This window comes from Candoia aspera, chromosome 1 (genome assembly GCF_035149785.1).
Source record: "Candoia aspera isolate rCanAsp1 chromosome 1, rCanAsp1.hap2, whole genome shotgun sequence".
NCBI classification, from domain to species: domain Eukaryota; kingdom Metazoa; phylum Chordata; class Lepidosauria; order Squamata; family Boidae; genus Candoia; species Candoia aspera.
Window position 1 is genome coordinate 48,834,410 of NC_086153.1, and position 14,037 is coordinate 48,848,446.

At 36.9% G+C, this 14,037-nt stretch overlaps 1 protein-coding gene across 1 annotated transcript in view; it reads right to left on the reverse strand.

Annotated features, from left to right (window-relative positions):
- The window catches only part of USH2A (usherin), a 513,845-nt gene that overhangs the window by 69,985 nt on the left and 429,823 nt on the right, over positions 1-14,037 (reverse strand). Inside the window, exons 57-59 of the mRNA XM_063288775.1 lie at positions 12,419-12,576; positions 3,336-3,494; positions 1,384-1,546 (exon numbers count right to left, since the gene is read on the reverse strand). Of these exons, the coding sequence (XP_063144845.1) occupies positions 1,384-1,546; positions 3,336-3,494; positions 12,419-12,576 (480 nt within the window). The remainder of the gene's footprint in view (positions 1-1,383; positions 1,547-3,335; positions 3,495-12,418; positions 12,577-14,037) is intronic.

The following is a 14,037-nucleotide window of genomic DNA, read 5'->3' on the forward strand; positions in this document are numbered from 1 at the left end:
ATTTTCCACTTTCTGCATTATATTTCCTGTTTTCCCTTTCCCTGGCTGCTGTGGAATTGCCGCTATAATCATCAGTGTTGTTTACAAAATCAGCAGAATGAAAACGTGTCTTGGACTATGAAAGATACTTTATTTTCTTTTATACAGAATTGGGGCTTAATCTACTTGGTCATACAATTAGCACAGAAAAGGGGGAATATTCGAAATCAAGAAGCATTTTAGAAACTACTAGAAGCCTTCAGCCAAAATACTAGCAGGCTGGTTCAAGAAAAGACATAAATTTAGACTCACCATTACATCTACAGCTTCTTACTGTCACTTGCTCCTTGACAAACTAGTGCAGGCCACCCAAAATCATGTTTGACCAAGTTCCTTTGTCACTATGAAGATCTTGCAGCTTCAGACATCATCCAGAATCCTGTCTTCCTTGCTAACCTACATCATTTTTGTCATTTGTTAAGGCAGTTATCTCCTAGCCTAATGAGTAATTTTGTTTCAGATCTATTTTTCTGTCACTCCTTCCTTCAACTCCATGGATCCAGCAACCACTGTTTCCATCAACAATGATGATTTTCAGGCTAATGCCTAATGCATCCTATTTATTTTCTCTTAACTGCCCTTCACCCCTTCTCTTCCTTTCCCCATAGCTTGCCATCTATCTGCACTTATCACTCTGGTTTCTTCAGAGTCCCTGCCCCTTCTCCAAACAAATAATTTCCCCAGCATACCAGCTTTTCTTCCTTGAACAATTGAACATTCTGATCAATCACACTTTCTTAACCAATGAAGAGAGAAGCTTTACTGCCACAACCCCTATATATCATAGAAGTCTGGGGCCCAAAGCAAGCCACATGAAAGCTTAAAATATTGTAGAAATATGTACAGAATACTACTGAGTTGTTCTTCTAGTTGCAATCTCTTGCACTTGGTGGATAACACACCAAAGTATATCTGACCATAATGAATGCTGACAAAAGAATCAAGTTGCAAAGAAAAGCCAGAAGAGTTTTAATGAAGATGCAGAAGTTGCATCCAGAATGATGCATATTTGAAAAGGCTGCTTTAACCCATCTGCATTCATGAAGGCACACTAAGACTTGGTTTAAATGTTCTTTTTGCTCTGCTGAAAATGCACTTCATGGTCAAGGCTCAAAACAACTATGATGTTAAAATACTCTTTCTAGAACAGCCATGATGATATAATATTCCTTCCATAATCACTGTGCCTTTCTGGGAGCCCTGAAGCATTTATGTGGATGTTTTGCATATTGCTTAGGCATACCCATCTTGGAAAACCCCCCTCACTACACAGTGAGGTCTATAATGTTCTGTGAAATGTTCATCTGAACCTAATCTTTAAAAATACAAAACTATAAGAACTACCTGTAAACAAAGTAGTTTCTAATTATTCCATTGGGTTTTTCAGGTGGTGTCCATTTCACCTCTATGGATGTTGGTCCAATGGCTGCAATGACAGGAGGACTCAAATCTTCAGGAAAGGCTTCAGCAGTGGTTGCATATGCCCGTTCACCAACTCCACAGCCAACTAGAAAAAAACAAAGCCAGTACTTAAGAATCATATAGCCTTTCAAGCATGCAAAGTACTTTTTTAATTGTCAAACATTCAAGAAGTGACATATATTTCTTAATGAAAATATAATTGTAATAAATTAAATACACAAGGTCTTGAGGCTTCTAGTAGAAAATCCAGGCAAAATTAACACCTATAACTCTCTAGTCTGAAAGTCCAAGCAAGTAAGAAAGGAAGGAAGGTATACCATTCAAGTCAAGCTGGTATCTTCATAGACAGATTCATGGAGCTTGCCATGACTGTTTTCTGAGATGTTTTCTTTGTTTCCCAATCTAATCTACAGCCATGGTATTTGAGAGAATCTTTCATCCAAATATTATTCAGACCCAACTTGGCAAGCTATTTGTGTTCGATAAGCCAGTTGTTGTTTTTCACTGTACTGCCATCATCTGCTCTAGACTTCTAGACACACACACACACACACACACACTCTACAGTAAGTGACATAAAACTTTCTTCAAACTGAGCTTAATTGGATATGCCCATGCAGTTTTCTTGGCAACAGTATGGAGGGGTTTTACCATTCCTTCTGGGATTTTTTTCATTTCCTAGTCTAGTCTACAGGCCTGGGGTTCCCTGAAGGTCTCCCAACCAAATACTAACTAGAACTGATCCTGATTACTTCTGAACCTTGACAAGATTGCCTAAATGCTGCCATCTTTTCTTGAAAATATTATAAATTTTCCTTTAGAAATGGCAGCTGCAAGCAGAGACAAAAAAAACATACATTTCCCATGATACTAAACCAGAACTCTGCAAGACAGTAATTAATACTGAACTCATGAGTCCCCATTTGCCTTCTTACTTCCTGCATTGATTATGGTGTGTTGATCCAGTTCCTCATTAAGGCCATTCAACCATGTTAAGTAAATTGATATCAAAGTGTGTTCAAAACACAGATAGTAAGCTGACATCAAATCGCCGTTTTCCATTTTGGTTTAACAGGGGGAAAGCAAAAGTAAAAAGAAGCACTGAGTTGCAATATCATTCCTGCTTGCTTACTAGTTTGCTCTCTGAAAATTAGCCAACTGAAAAATCTTGGCAGTAGTTGCACTTCTTTTAACATATGCCGAACTCATGCTCTTGGCTCAGTTATCAGTTCCTTATTAAAATCCTATCTGTTTGGAAATGTGTGATTTATAACATTCCTTTTTTAAGAACACAGACAATGCAGGAATATTTTTGAAACAATTTGTTTTGGGGCAAGATGATGATGATGATGATGATGATGATGATTTTCCAAAGCACTTAGGACGGGATAGTTTATTTTCCAATGGAGGAATGCCACTTTCCTCAGAAGTCCAAAGAACAAGGCAGCCTTATATGGTACCCATACTAACAAAACCCATTAGGTCAGGTTTCATACATTTCTTATAATTTTAAATAAGAGAGAGTTATCCTTCTGTTTCATATGAATAATGAAAAAGATATATAAATTACTGATGTAGCATTAATTGAGAATGGATTTTATCTGATGTGTATTTCTAGAACAATTTTAAAAACACCTTGTTTTATGTTTTTCATAAAAAGGGCTAACATTCTCCCAAATGCGAACTATTTAAATTTTCCGTTGAAATATTCATGATACAATATGGAGATATGTAAAATAAATGATTCAGTCCTAGGATTTGCTTTTACTAGGTAAACATTTTGAAATAAGATGTTATTCTGTTATTTAAACAGAATATATTTTGCAAAATTGCACGGTCTTCCAATCACAAAATGGAATTACTTAACATCTTACCATCCTGGCAGGCTTGTATCCTTATTTCATATTGGGTGCATGGATCAAGTCCATCCAGAAGAACAAAGTTGGATTGCCCAACTGGTTTTACAAATAGGGAGGTACTGCCAGCATCTAGTAATATATTGTACTCCAAAGGCACATTGTTCTTAAATGAGCCTGTAATAAAATAAAAAATATGTTTATAGAATGGTATGTGCTGGTTCACAGTTTTAACAATGATCAATTCCCTGCAAGCATGGGAGTTCTATGTACTTTAAAGCATTAAATTGGCTTCTATGATTGAAGATTTAATCATATTCATTAATAATGATACCATACATACATATGTTCAGTGCTATGTTGCATATGTCAGAGCCTAAAGAATTATCATCAGAGGTGAAACATCGTGTTCTCCTGGTATAAGCTTCATTGCCATAATTATCGTATGGAGATAGGGCTGCTACTATATTCACCTGAAAGATGATCCTAAATTCAAGACACACCCACAAAAGAAGATGGGGAAAAATACTGACAAATAATTTGCTGTACCCAGTTTTCCTACCTTGCCAATTTAGGGTTGTCAGAACCAGATTAATCCAGAGATTCCCTCCCCACCACTGGCAAATAAGTGTTTACGTATATACATGTGTGTATATAAAACTGCAGAAGCCAGATTCTAAAAAAAAGGACAGGTCAGGATAATAAAATAAATCTATATTAATTGAATTTATAACCAGTTAAAATTGTTTATAAAATAAGGCACCCCACTTACATAATTAATTGATCCCTATCTGCACATATCAACCACTCTGTCTCTCATACACAAACCATTGTCATTCAGAGAAACATGCAAGCATACATGTGCATGTATACATGCACACACCTCCCTCCTCCTACAGAAACAGCAAAGAAGGAGAAGAAAAAGTGTGAGGAGAAGGCATAACTGTGCTGGTAAAGGAAAGAAAGAGTTAGGATTTGAGGAAACAAATCTGCATACTGATGAGGCAAACAGAAGAATAACTGAATAGGAAAGAAAAGATGAGAGAGAAGCCCTATTTAAACATTACAAAAAGGGTTAAATCCACCAGGCAAACAGGCACTCTGGTTAATTTTCAAAGATATCCATGTTTTTCAGCAGCAACATCTGCAGCCATATGCACTTAATACTAATTCCTATATCCTCAGTAGCTTCTTTCCTGATCAGTGAATGTAAGATATTCCTCCCAATTCATATGTTATTTGAAAAGGGGGTGGGGAGAACTTTTTTTCCTCCAGGATAATAACCTCACAATAATCTCAGAATGAGATCACCACAATTAATCAAGATTTAAAGATTTTGAAAGATGTGAGGGCAATTTGGGGGAGAGATGCCTGCACGAAGATACAGGATTGTGTAATAGCTTCCAGGAACAAAAAAGATGCTATTCCCTACATTAAATCTTAAATGTTGAGTTACGAACAATCTACCTGCTCTTTCATATTGTTCCTAAATAGACAGAGACAATTTAATTATAAATCTACAAACAGTTGGACAGCAAATCCAGTATTGTAGTGTTATTTTGTTAGCTCTAGCCTGTAAAACATGTAAGTGGTGACATAGAGTTCTTGTTATGGCATATAATTCAAGTAAACACATAAGAATAATTAGATTGCCTTAACTGACTCTTAAGAGCAGTGTTTCTCAACCTTAGCAACTTTAAGATATGTGGACTTCAACTCCCAGAATTCCCCAGCCAGCATGCTGGCTAAGGAATTCTGGGGGTTGGAGTCCACATATCTTAAAGTTGCTAAGGTTGAGAAACACTGCTCAAGAGGAAGAAAGTGCAATATGTTTTTGGAAGTAAACATGACGAGTGGAGTGAAAGATGCAGTTCACAGGGATGGCCTTGCCTTGTTTTTTTCCTTTGACCACAAACCACTTTCAGATTGTTGTTTATTCGTTTAGTCGCTTCCGACTCTTCGTGACTTCATGGACCAGCCCACGCCAGAGCTTCCTGTCAGTCAACACCCCCAGCTCCCCCAGGGACGAGTCTGTCACCTCTAGAATATCATCCATCCATCTTGCCCTTGGTCGGCCCCTCTTCCTTTTGCCTTCCACTCTCCCTAGCATCAGCATCTTCTCCAGGGTGTCCTGTCTTCTCATTATGTGGCCAAAGTATTTCAGTTTTGCCTTTAATATCATTCCCTCAAGTGAGCAGTCTGGCTTTATTTCCTGGAGGATGGACTGGTTTGATCTTCTTGCAGTCCAAGGCACTCTCAGAATTTTCCTCCAACACCACAGTTCAAAAGCATCGATCTTCCTTCGCTCAGCCTTCCTTACGGTCCAGCTCTCACAGCCATATGTTACTACAGGGAACACCATTGCTTTAACTATGCAGACCTTTGTTGTCAGTGTGATGTCTCTGCTCTTAACTATTTTATCAAGATTTGTCATTGCTCTTCTCCCAAGGCACTTTCAGATAGGGCTTTGCATTGTTCTGGAAATAGCTCCACACATGCGTAATCTCATGCCACGTGTTCTGCAATTCAGCCAATTTGTCTCAGTTGTGCTATATCTAGAATTGATGAAAAGGTCAACTCTTCATTTGTAACACTGCAGTTCTGCAGAGCTTGTTGGTGGAACATTTTTCCATTTGTGGGAATTTGCCTCTCCTCTCCACTCCTGTGTTCAATCTGAGTTTTCCTGGCTCCTCACAGAGTCTCAGCCCCAGTGGTGATATCCCAAGATTCTATTAATGCAACAGAGGAACACTGGCCCGGCAGCTAGTCTGTGTCTCTTTCTCATAGCAAAACCACTTTTTTGGCTGGGTCAGGGGAAAAGAGATCACCGTGCAAATGCACACAACATGAACTGAGGATTGGGAGCAGGATGTTGACTGAACGCTATTACAAAGCTGGAAGGAAAAAACAGATTGCCTTGTGCTGTTCTGGCATTTTAGAATGAGGACCCACCAAGGCAACTGTGGATCATCTTCAGAAGGTTCTAAGGGATCAGGAAGTAGAAACGGTGGTATTGGAACTGGATTTATCCATTGGTGTTTTTGCAGATGAGAAAAACAAAGCTTCCTAGGAAATGGTAAGAAGTAAACCTCCTACATTTTAAAATACAGGCGGTGATTTTGAAACTACTACAGCACTGATGTTTTGATGAGTGAATGGAGCGAAATGGGCAGATTTGTTAAAGTCAGTAGGGAAACCACATGACTTGGTTAGTTCCAGAGTTCATACATTTATGACAGAATAAAAGGAACAGTAAAAGCATAAGTGAACTAATTTACCCTAAGTGCAAATGGCAGTTTTGTTATTTGGTGTCAAAGTTACCGTGAGCACAATGACAACCTGCCATAATGCATTTTCATGTTCACTAAAGAACAAGGATTTAGTTGGTTAATATTCCCAGCAATACTCCTTTTCATAATTTACAACAACTAGATGCTGATAGGTTATTTAACATTTATGAAGTTAGGATGTAATCAGAAAATCCTGATTATCTTTATGAATTAAAAAAGTTAAATTATTCCACTTTTTTCTTCCATGACTTCATTGCATGGCAGGTACACATTTTGTAACAGGACAAGTCAATCAAGCATCATCTTGATGATTTCCCCTCCCCTTTTTTCTTTGTATTTGGACAGTGAAAAATGGACAAGTCAGTGAAAGGGGATCTTGAACTGTTTAATATTCATTTTAAAACAAAGATGTCCTGTAAGGAAAATGTTTAATAAAATTAATGTATAAAATGTTCTGTTGAAGATTCTTGATTAGAGGCATTAGTGAAGTCAACACGTAAGAGAAGCTATTAATTTTGAAATATACTTCCTCAATTAAACCTGAAATGGTGGTGTTCCAGATCCAGTCCTTAAATCTTTCAGAGTTATACCTAAATGGGTTTCATGTCTTGGATTAATATAAAAGAAAAGGTTTGTTTCCACTAAGATTTATTATTATATACCTATATTGTCATAAAGCCAGAATATATTGCTCTACCTTATTAACTACTTAAAGTAATTTGATTAATGCTAAATATTCAAATTAAAAAAATTATTTCCTCAAAAAAACCCCAAACCCCAACAAAACAACAAAACAAAACAAAACAACACAACACAACACAACAAAACAAAACAAAACAAAACAAAACAAAACAAAACAAAACAAAACAAAACAAAACAAAACAAAACAAAACAAAACAAAACAAAACACACCCTAAACAAATGAGACCATGTCTAGATGCATTGTACATTAGCAATGCACTGTGTAACTCCACTGTTTTTCTGACTGCTACAAAAATTCTGTATATTGTCAGTTTTATAACTCTATCTGGCATGGCAACTATCTTGTACAAATATAGAGCAAGCTTTATATTTAAAGTTTTCAGGAAACTTTAGCTAGAGAAGGAAGGCAAAATGAATGATAAATGGTTATTATTTATGAAGAGAACAACTGCTAATTAATATTAACAATAACTTGCCCAGCTTCTAGTTTTGGTTTTAAAACAACAGTGATATATGCTGCAAGTACAGAAATTAGTGAAGCAGAGGGCTTTCAGAGGAGATACCTGAAATATAGAGATCACCGCCCAGAGTCCCTCCTTGTGGGAAGGGATGGGCGGTGATAAAATTTGATAAATAAATAAAAAAATAAAAATAAGATCAAATGGCAAAGAGTGGGCAGTTCAGTTAATCTGTAACATTAAAAGATGACCTCTTGAACCTATTGGGTAAAATGCTGGGCAGATACTGGAAGGCCATTTCTCTGCTTCAGTGTAACAAAGGAAAAATCTCTTACAGCAAAAAAAAAACATGCAGTTTTATCAACCCTCAAAACTCAGCCTAATATCTAAAGTTTGGAGGATACATTCCAACAGAGTCTCAGGGTGGAAAAGAGAAGGATGGCTGGTTAAGATGGAAATCAGAAACTATCATGGGTGGAAGCCTCATGAGAATTTGTCTCATGGAACACTATTAGGTATGGGAAGCTACCTGTAATGCAGCTTGCCAGACTGATACAATGACCATGAAGAAAACAATCTTAAATGAAAGAAACTGGATAGTTTTAAACAGTTTTGAAAGGAAAGCGGTGAGACCCACAGTTAAATCCCATGTTGGGGTCAAATTTTGAACTGGGATCAAATTTTGAACTAGAAGGCAAGCCTTTCAAGAAGCATTTGGTGATAGTATGGGGAAAAAAACCACAGGGTGATCAATCTTGCCAAACATGCAGGAACAGCTGCAAAAATGCTTTAAAAGAAGTCAATGTCATTGATAGTACTATCAACAGCAAGTCTGGATGCATCTCTTGTGACATCTCCTGTGATAATAACAAACTTGTGAGGTAGGTTGGACTGAGAGATCACTCAGGCAGCTGCTGTGTCTGAGGGTAGACTAGATTTGGGGTCTCCTCATCTCAATCACTTTACTACCCTGTCTAAGTGAAGTGTGTTCAAGCATCTTTCTCTTCCTTAACTGATTAACCACTGCTTTTACATCTTACCACTTAGGTAAGAGAGGGGTTTTGAATTATTACATCTATAAAGCTTTGGAATTTAGAGATACCACTGCGGTTGAAACATCCTAAGTAAAATAAAAGGAGACTCAATGGATATGTAGTCCATAATTAAATTGGTGGGTCGATCTAAATTTATTACAGAAGACAAGGGGATCAAATGCCAAAATGTAGCTTCTTTTCATAGAAGGAAGATCCTGTGGCCAACTAGCCTCTCATTAACATTTAATGAATAAAAAGTAATTTTATTCCAGAAGACAATATCAATTATAATGACTATCTCAGTGGGAGAATCACTGCCAATCCTTATTTTATAGCTTGATCTTTGAATGCAAAAGACAGAAACATATTATTTCTGCATGAACTATTAGAAGTATCATAGAGGAATTATCCAGGGAAAAAGTAAAGTCTGAAGAAAATAAGATTCAGCCCATAACAAGTAAGATTCAGCTGGCATGAGTACTTCCTGCAGGGCATGTAATGTCATGTTATAATAGTTATTATGTAGGGAGGAATACTGCACTACTCTCAATTGCTCCTATCACCACCTGTCTCCTCACAGTACTGCCCAACTGCAATCCTGGCAGCTTTCTCAGGCCTCATTTTTATGGGTTGCCTTTCCTTTACAATTTTAGCTTTTCACAGGCAGTCTTGCAAAGATATAGCAAGGCCTCATATCTACTTGTCAGGATTCTTGTAAAAGGACTTTCTTATGCCATCTTTTCTGACAAACAAGTTTTCAGCTGTTGATCTCTTGGTCAACGTCACTCTGCAAATCCTCATCCTATCATTGCATTCTGTGTCTTAGAAATCTCTCTCTCTAGCCTCCTGTTAGTAGACTTTTGTAGAAATATGCCTGCTCCTCCAAACAATAGGGTTCTACTTAATTGTCAGATAATAAGCCTAATGGATCCACTTTGTGATCAGCAACAAGAGGCAGGCTTAGCCATTCCTTAAAATGCAATCTGATTTGGAATTGCTGATTAAAGAAGGAGCAGGTAGATTCTTGATATAATCTTCCTTTTTTCTGTGTTCGAATCTGGGCTACGATTTCCAACCATCTTCAGCAGATTACCCAGCAAATTAATAGTGTAGCAAAAAGCAGGTATCTAAAATACATGCCCATACATGCATGCACATGAATCACTCTTTGCTTGTTTTGCAAAACAAGAAGAGGAAACCTTTGTATTGTAATCAGTGATTCACAGGTTTGTGGATGGGTGCCAAGTGCACTCATCTACCACCACCGCAGGAGATGCAGTATTTGCTCATCACACACCGCATCAGACAAAGGACAGTGGACATGCTAGACAGGGAGAAATTGACACCAAAACTGAAATTATGAAGAAAAGTAAGTTCTTTTAATACTGTTCAGAGTTATTGGGAATCCATACAAGCTTTACAAATACATATGGCTATCAGCTGTTTCAGATGTCAATGACAGGGCTGAATTCTTGATGTGTGAATGAACTACACTGTACTTACTCAGCACATTAATTTCTAAGCAAGAGCTTCTTATCACCCTTCTCCTCATTCCCCATAGAAAAATGTCGGTAATTGGACTGTCCTTTGAAAGTGATGGGCAAGTTCCTGTTTCAAATGTTATTAATGTCTCTAAGTATAGAAAAATCCTGGATCAAACCAGGATCCTATAGTGCCCCCATCTGTGTCCTTGTCAGGCACCCCAGGAAGCGCATAAAAGAAAACAAAAGATGACAGCTGACTGCAATTATCTGTTCCTATATCCCTAGCATCAGAGATTTTACGTTCACTTCCCGCATGGCAATGTGCACTAAACTGTGTGAATCTACTGTAATTTCTTATCTTTAAAACGTATCAATTGTATAAAATTCAAACAGATAAAAGGGAAAGGAAATAACAGAGGGAGGCCTTTATTTTGATCAAACAGAACTCAGCTTTCCTTTTTGACTAAGGCTACCATATCAAGACTGCATTAATCCAGATGTCCAGCAAATGGCACCAGGGGTTAGGGCATTCTATATAGCTAGAGATCATCCAGATGTTTTCAGGGCATATCTATTTTTTACTTTTAAAATTCTTTGTGTAAACAACCTGATCATATAGAGAATTCCACACATAATCACTTTACCCAGGGCCAGATCTGCATAGGGATTGGGCTGTTAGAGTGAATATTCAAAGCTTTCACAGAAACTTATTATCAAAACTGAGACAGTACAGGACACTTTCCAATGAAATCAGCTGTAGATTATAAGTCAAATTCATCCACTTTCTCCCTTGGTTTTTAAATCCTTTTAGGCAGTACTGGAGTGGGGGGGAGGGAGTTTAATTTAAGATTTTAATCTTTTTCATATATTATAGCATTTCTATAATGGATTTTGTGCTTCTGAAAACTAAAAGATTGACAGCTCAGGATATTATAGATCTATTAAGAATTGATTCAATGGACATCACGATAATATTTACTATTCCAAGCTTGAATGTAAATGTTTACCAGGTAACTTTATATTTAATGTTTTTATATTATCTTCTCATCCTGTGACCTTTGTGCAAGGTATAAATATTTTAAATAATTTGGGATAAATGCTGAATATTAAGACGGTTATTATATTTTAGCTATACATATCAATATATTTGCGTATTTTTTTTAACAGAAGATAATAGACTTTTAAAAAATCCTAAATTACAAAACAGGCAGTTTGTTATATACCAATATTACTTCTTAAAATAAATAACAGTAGTAGTTATGAATATATCTAAAGCACATAATGAGCTTACAGTTTCCTTCATATGCAAAAATGTTTTCAAAACATGTAACTCTTGTTTTGATTATCCTGAACGTGCAAAGTTCAGCCTTATACAAATGACATGGAATGTTCCATTTATATCTATCTATCTATCTATCTATCTATCTATCTATCTATCTATCTATCTATCTATCTATCTATCTATCTATCTTCCAATGCCACTTCTCATTACAAAGAACCTAGCATTTGTTTTACCTCTGAATGTTTCTGAACTCCTGTTGGAAAGCTGTGTTTAATTTGTTGTCATAATGGTTGAACGTACTTTGCATTCAGTAGAATTGGGAAAAAAAGAAGCATGATTATCACTGACTGTTTCATCCTGTTCTGAAGCCAATTTTAATGCACCAGCTAATTAGACGTAAGATATAAAAACTACTAGTATAACTGGATGTCCACCATTAAATTAAATCCACAATGTGGCATCTTTTATATTTGAACAGAGCACAGCTGACTGTATTGCTTAATTATTTCATTAATTGGTTTATCATCTGTTACAGATGACTTAAGTCATTTTGGTGCCTAAGGCAGAAAAATCCAAAAGGTGGTCCTCTATTGCTATTATGTATGATGTTGTTTATTCGTTCAGTCGCTTCCGACTCTTTGTGACTTCATGGACTAGCTTCCTGTTGGTTATAGTTGATAACTTTTCCTAATATATTTATATCTGCCTTAGGATATATCCTTGTATCAATATAGCTTCTAGTTCTGCCTCTTTGTATAATGGAAACCAAGCAAAGGAAATGATAAATAACTGAAACAGTTACATAAGTTGTCTATGAGGTTCTAAATTTACTATATACTACACATACTTACCAGGAATGTCCCATGCTACAAATATGGAATATGCATTAATTACTGTAATATTATGTGGTATGCGAATCTCCTCTGGTGTTGTTACTGGTGTCTGGACAATATATTTTTCACTGGTATTGCTACCACCCCACGTACTGGCTTCTAGCCAGTAAGCATATCTATAGATACACATGAAGGTGGGAGGAGAGAGAAAGGACAAAAAGAAACAAAGCCAAGAGAATCAGTATGAAGTTATTTTACAATGATTTTAGCATTCATTACATTTATCAGGTTCCAACAAAGTGTAATGCCCACCATTTATATGCGTGTCATCTCTCTCTCTCTCTCTCTTTCAATACAGAGAGCCTATTCCATCTATTTTGTAGTTATGTGTAAAGAGTAGGCACTTGAAATAAGCACTTATTCTTTGGCCATCACATACATATATAGTATAAGGTGGACTAGGATCAAGGAGACCGACTTAACATCTATTCTGCCTGAGGGACTTTACTCACTGTCTTTCAGATCAAGCTATCTCACAGGTTTGTTGTAGGGAAAAAAGTGGAGAAGGAAACACTGCATATTGAAATTATGCTGCTAGATAAAAGATGGGATATAAATCTAACACATCAATATCTAACAAGCTAACTGTATCAAAGATCTATTTGCCTGTGTGTACACGGAAAAAAAACAAAAACTTCTACAAGCTCTGCCATAATCTTGTCTTTCCTTCATTTCATGCAGTATATGTTTTTAAAAATGGGGGTTTCTACAACAAAAGCTCATCTACTCCTGGTAGCTGTAGCTGGATTGACAAAACAACTCATCTGTAAACAAAATCAGCAGTAGTGTTATGACTGTACAGCTGAACAATTTACATAGCTTAATTAGGAATATTACAATATGACAGTTATGACTGATTGGTAATCACAATGGATGGAGACGCTTAGCCGTCCCTGGCTAATCTAGAAACTAAGTAGGATCATCTCTGGTTAATATGTGAACAGAGAACCACTTTGGCCTTGCAGAGCTATAGACTAGACTAGGAACACAAATTCCAGATGAAACCCACGGCAAACCATTTCCATAACAAGCCAACAAAAGCACAAGCTGAAATGTAACTCTAGAAATTGTATACTTGGATCAACCTAATTGTGGCCAGGGGAAAGCTTTCCTGGAAGGCCCAATGGGCTACGTATTAGTCTGCCATAGCTAACTGTAAGACATGTTTTCCATAAAATAGCAAGGTCTCTTTAAGTGAAGTTCATGGGGACTGTATTCAGTGTCATTATGACTACTGTATTAATTTAAATGAGACATCCATGCTTGGGGCCAACAATTTTGGCTCTGCAGAGATCCTGATTCAAAAGGCTTGATGTGATTTGGAGTACATATAGGCATGTATGGAGCACCTACTGGGAACGACTAAATCAGCTCTCTCTTTTCCTGGGTTTGTGTGGCTGCCATCTGCACCTGACACCAGATCCTTGGAAAGGACGTGTTTGGTTTAAGGTGTTCCCAACAGGTGCTACATGCCTGTCTCTGTATGTTCCAAATCATATTTTGCCCATCAAATCGACATCTCTGCATATTCCTATAACAGTTGTGTTGAGCTCCAATATGTTTTAAGTTTAATATAT